Source organism: Lithobates pipiens, unplaced genomic scaffold (genome assembly GCF_037356315.1).
Source record: "Lithobates pipiens isolate NorthernLeopardFrog02 unplaced genomic scaffold, aLitPip1_a1.2 Scaffold_30, whole genome shotgun sequence".
NCBI classification, from domain to species: domain Eukaryota; kingdom Metazoa; phylum Chordata; class Amphibia; order Anura; family Ranidae; genus Lithobates; species Lithobates pipiens.
Window position 1 is genome coordinate 56,264,495 of NW_027507791.1, and position 5,814 is coordinate 56,270,308.

Below are 5,814 nucleotides of genomic sequence, written 5' to 3' on the forward strand. Positions count from 1 at the left end.
AACAAAGGATGGTCAGATTGGTCCTGGATGGCTGACAGCCCTTCTACTTCTACTGGCCTTCAAGGTTGCCCAATGACTCCAGAAAATAACGATCTGTCTATCACGGTGCCCCCATCTCCTCCCCACCAGGGTGGTATCTCCCTCATCGTAGTCATGCCTCAATCCCTCCCCCATCATAGTAGTACCCCCTCATAATAGTGGTGTCTCCATTTCTTTCCCATCATCGTGGTACCCCCTCATTACATAGGTACCCCATCTCCTCCCCACCATGGTAGTACCCCATCATCATAGTGATGCCTCAATCTCTTCACCACACTGGTAGCACCCTTCATCCTAATGGTGCCCCAGCTTTTCCCCATCATGGTAGTATCCCCTCATCATAGTGGTGCCTCCATCTCTTCCCCATCATGGTAGTACCCCCTGATCACAGTGGTTCCCTCATCTCCTCCCCACAATGGTGGTACCCTCTCCACCCTATCATGGTCCCCTTATCGTCTCCCCACCATGGTTAAACACCCCTAATCCACATTGGCGCCCCATTTCCTCACCACCATGGTAGAATCCAACCATCCTGCTCATCATGCTGCCCCCATCTCCTCTCTACCATGATGTACCTTCTCTCCTGGCTGTACACCCTCATCATAAAAGTACCCCACCTCCTCCCCACCATGGTAGAACCCCATCATCATAGTGGTTCCCCATCTCTTCCCAAACATGGTAGCACACCCCTCATCATTGCCCCATCACCTCCCCACCATGGTAGGACTCCCTATTTATAGTGATGCCTCCATCTCTTCCCCACACTGACAGCACCCCCACATCCTAATGGTGCCTCCATCTCTTCTCCATCATAGTAGTACCCCCTCATCATAGTGGTGCCCCATCTCCTCCCAACCATGGTAGTAACCCCTCATCATAGGGGTGCCTCCACCTCTTCACCACCATGACAGTACCCCTTCATCATAGTGGTGCCCCATCTCCTCCCAACCATGGTAATAACCCCTCATCATAGGGGTGCCTCCACCTCTTCATCACCATGACAGTACCCCTTCATCATAGTGGTGCCCCATCTCCTCCCAACCATGGTAGTAACCCCTCATCATAGGGGTGCCTCCACCTCTTCACCACCATGACAGTACCCCTTCAACATAGTGGTGCCCCATCTCCTCCCAACCATGGTAGTAACCCCTCATCATAGGGGTGCTTCCACCTCTCACCACCATGACAGTACCCCTTCATCATAGTGGTGCCCCATCTCCTCCCAACCAAGTTAGTAACCCCCCATCATAGGGGTGCCTCCACCTCTTCACCACCATGATAGTACCCCTTCATTGTAGTGGTGCCCCATCTCCTCCCAACCATGGTAGTACCACCTCATCATAGTGGTGCCTCCATTTCTTCCTCACCATGGTAGTACCCCCTGATCATAGCGGTGCCTCATCACCTCCCATTAATGGTAGTAACCCCTCATCATAGGGGTGCCTCCACCTCTTCACCACCATGACAGTACCCCTTCATCATAGTGGTGCCCCATCTCCTCCCAACCATGGTAGTAACCCCTCATCATAGGGGTGCCTCCACCTCTTCACCACCATGACAGTACCCCTTCATCATAGTGGTGCCCCATTTCCTCCCAACCATGGTAATAACCCCTCATCATAGGGGTGCCTCCACCTCTTCATCACCATGACAGTACCCCTTCATCATAGTGGTGCCCCATCTCCTCCCAACCATGGTAGTAACCCCTCATCATAGAGGTGCCTCCACCTCTTCACCACCATGACAGTACCCCTTCAACATAGTGGTGCCCCATCTCCTCCCAACCATGGTAGTAACCCCTCATCATAGGGGTGCTTCCACCTCTTCACCACCATGACAGTACCCCTTCATCATAGTGGTGCCCCATCTCCTCCCAACCAAGTTAGTAACCCCTCATCATAGGGGTGCCTCCACCTCTTCACCACCATGATAGTACCCCTTCATTGTAGTGGTGCCCCATCTCCTCCCAACCATGGTAGTACCACCTCATCATAGTGGTGCCTCCATTTCTTCCTCACCATGGTAGTACCCCCTGATCATAGCGGTGCCTCATCACCTCCCATTAATGGTAGTAACCCCTCATCATAGGGGTGCCTCCACCTCTTCACCACCATGACAGTACCCCTTCATCATAGTGGTGCCCCATCTCCTCCCAACCATGGTAGTAACCCCTCATCATAGGGGTGCCTCCACCTCTTCACCACCATGACAGTACCCCTTCAACATAGTGGTGCCCCATCTCCTCCCAACCATGGTAGTAACCCCTCATCATAGGGGTGCCTCCACCTCTTCACCACCATGACAGTACCCCTTCATCATAGTGGTGCCCCATCTCCTCCCAACCATGGTAGTACCACCTCATCATACTGGTGCCTCCATATCTTCCCAATAATGATGGGGCCCCCTGATCATAACGGTTCCTCCATCTCTTCCCCACCATGGTAGTATCCCCTGATCATAGTGGTGCCCCATCGCCTCCCAACCAAGTTAGTAACCCCCCATCATAGGGGTGCCTCCACCTCTTCACCACCATGATAGTACCCCTTCATCGTAGTGGTGCCCCATCTCCTCCCAACCATGGTAGTACCACCTCATCATAGTGGTGCCTCCATTTCTTCCTCACCATGGTAGTACCCCCTGATCATAGTGGTGCCTCATCACCTCCCATTAATGGTAGTAACCCCTCATCATAGGGGTGCCTCCACCTCTTCACCACCATGATAGTACCCCTTCATCGTAGTGGTGCCCCATCTCCTCCCAACCATGGTAGTACCACCTCATCATAGTGGTGCCTCCATTTCTTCCTCACCATGGTAGTACCCCCTGATCATAGTGGTGCCTCATCACCTCCCATTAATGGTAGTAACCCCTCATCATAGGGGTGCCTCCACCTCTTCACCACCATGACAGTACCCCTTCATCATAGTGGTGCCCCATCTCCTCCCAACCATGGTAGTACCACCTCATCATAGTGATGCCTCCATCTCTTCCCCATTATAATGGGGCCCCCTTATAATAGTGGTGCCTCTTCCCCACCATGGTATTACCCCTCATCATAGTGGTGCCTCCACCTCTTCCCCACCATGATAGCACCCCTTCATCATAGGGGTGCCTCATCTCCTCCCAACCCATGGCAGTACCACCTCATCATAGTGGTACCCCTATACCTCTGCACCCCCTTCTTTTCAATGAAAAATCTACCTAAAATAAAATTTTCCTTCAAAGCACGGCTGGCCCCAGGGATGGTAATAAAACCGTACGCTCGGCTCTAAGAAATCTACGCTCAGCCTTAAAAACGCCATGCTCGGCTGGCACCTATGGCATTGGTCTGCCCTCCGCAGCTATGGAAGGGTTACAAATAAATGTATGCCGGCGGCGTTGGGGCTGGAGAAGGGGGGTCAGTAGTGGTGGGGATGACTGAATAGGTGTCTACAACCATGAGGGGGCCTCAGTATATTACACAATCACCCCCCCCCCCCCCTCCAGTCTATACCCCCCCCCCCCCCCCACCACCCCTCCTATTCCAGAGACAGGGAGGAGGAGGAGGGGGGGGGTGAATAATCAGAAACAAAGGAGGAAGCCTCCTCACGTGTTACAATGTAATGTGCTCTGTATTCTGATCTTACATCACAGTAGCTCACCATAGATGGAGCTACTGAACAGAGAAGGGAAGCAGAGGGGGCTGTGTGTCAGTGGATGTGGACATGTCTCTGTGTTAAAGAGGCTTGGCTGGACTTAGTGAAACTAGATCTGCAGGAGGCGGACAAGCAGCAGCAGTAGCAGCAGAGCCTGGGGACACACAGAGGGGAAGCAGCTCTGTCTGTGCAAAGCCTGGACACCACCATCAGCCTGGAGCTCAGCTTGTAGAATGAAGAAGAACATCTCTGCAAGAGGGTGAGAAGAAGAGGGCACCAACCATGGTGGGGAGGACATGAGGGCACCACAATGATTGGGGAGGAGAATGGGGGCACCACAACCATGAGGAGGAGATGGGGGCACCACCGTGGTGGGGAGGTGATGGAGGCACCATTATGATGAGGGGGTACCATCATGGTGGGGAGGTGATGGGGGCACCATCATGGTGGAGAGGAGATGGAAGGCACCGCTATGATGAAGGGGTACCACCATGGTGGACAGGCGATGGGTGCACCGCTATGATGAGGGGGTACCACCATGGTGGGGAGGAGATGGGGGCACCACGATGGGTAGGAGAGGAGGTAGTACCATCATGATCGGGAGAAAATGGGGGTATCATGATGGGCAGGAGAGAGGGATACCACCATGGTGGGGAGGAGATGAGGCACCACTGTGATTCAGGGGTGTATAACCACGGTGGGGAGAAGATGGGGGGGGGCCTTCATAGGCCGGAGAGGGGGTACCACCATGGTGGGAAGTCCATAGTGGCACCTCCATGATGATGGGAGTACCACCATGGTGGAGAGGAGATGGGGTAGAGTTGCCACCTCATCTCTTTAAAACTGAACACATATGAATTACACGGGTTCTGTGGATGTTTAAGGTGGTAATTCAACTCATGTGATGCCTTATCTGCATTAAATCAGCCTCAGAACCTGTGTAATTCATATGTGTTCAGGTTTAAAGGGATGAGGTGGCAACCCTACGATGGGGGCACTACTATGATGAGGTGGGCACCACCACAATAGGCAGAGGGAGTAGATGGTGGCACTTCTATGATAATTGAGGTACCACCATGGTGTTGAGGAGATGGGGACACCTCTACGCTGACCCCCTCAGTGTCCCCATCTCCTCAACACCATGGTGGTACCTCCATGGTGGGTAAGACAGGGGCTACCTACCACTGTGGTGAGGAGGAGGAAGAGGGGCCCATTTATACTAAGCAGGGATTGCTGTGCAGTGTAATGTTAGCTGCCTTCCCTGCATTGCAAACAGCTGCCCTCAATTGCTTCACTGAAGGCTGGTATGATCAGCCTGCTGTCTGTAGATGGAGGGAGATGCAGGGAGAGGGGGGCAGATCTGCAAGCCAAGGGCTGTGTGCATGATAGTGAAATGTAGATGTGTGGAGGTAAGTGCTGAGTGATATGTCTCCATCATAGAGGTATGTGACCACCGCGTATACATAGAGGTATGTGACCGCCGTGTATACATAGAGGTATGTGACCGCCGTGTATACATAGAGGTATGTGACCACCGCGTATACATAGAGGTATGTGACCGCCGCGTATACATAGAGGTATGTGACCGCCGCGTATACATAGAGGTATGTGACCGCCGCGTATACATAGAGGTGTGTGACCGCCGCGTATACATAGAGGTGTGTGACCGCCGCGTATACATAGAGGTATGTGACCGCCGTGTATACATAGAGGTGTACGTTTATATACTGCGACTATGTTTACTTGTAGAAAACACATCTACCCATCACTATGTTTATTTGTACACAATGTATTTACATGGCGAGACATTGTTCTATCTGTTCAGGAATCTTACCAGACTCCCATTTCTTTCCTTCTCTCTCTTTTAGATATCTTATTCTATCCTCTCTTTTTATCTCAAATTCAAAGAAGCTTTATTGGCAGGACCAAATACATTCTAGCATTGCTGAAGCAGTTGAGATTGTATGGGGGGGGGGGGGGGGGGGTGTATAAAGGACTTTTAAGTCCACAGTTTTTCATGTCCCTCTCAGTGTCACATATAGAGTTGCCACCTCATCCCTTTAAACCCGAACACATATGAATTACACAGGTTCTGAGGCTAATTAAATGCAGATAAGGCATCAAGTGAGTTTAAGTTACA

The 5,814-nt window shown here is 52.0% G+C and overlaps 1 protein-coding gene across 1 annotated transcript in view; it reads left to right on the forward strand.

Moving 5' to 3' along the window:
- Positions 1 to 3,636: 3,636 nt before the first annotated feature.
- The window catches only part of PLEKHO1 (pleckstrin homology domain containing O1), a gene marked incomplete in the record, with an annotated part of 90,977 nt that continues 88,799 nt past the window's right edge, over positions 3,637 to 5,814 (forward strand). Inside the window, 1 exon segment of the mRNA XM_077464265.1 lies at positions 3,637 to 3,929. Coding sequence (XP_077320391.1) covers positions 3,908 to 3,929 — 22 coding nt within the window.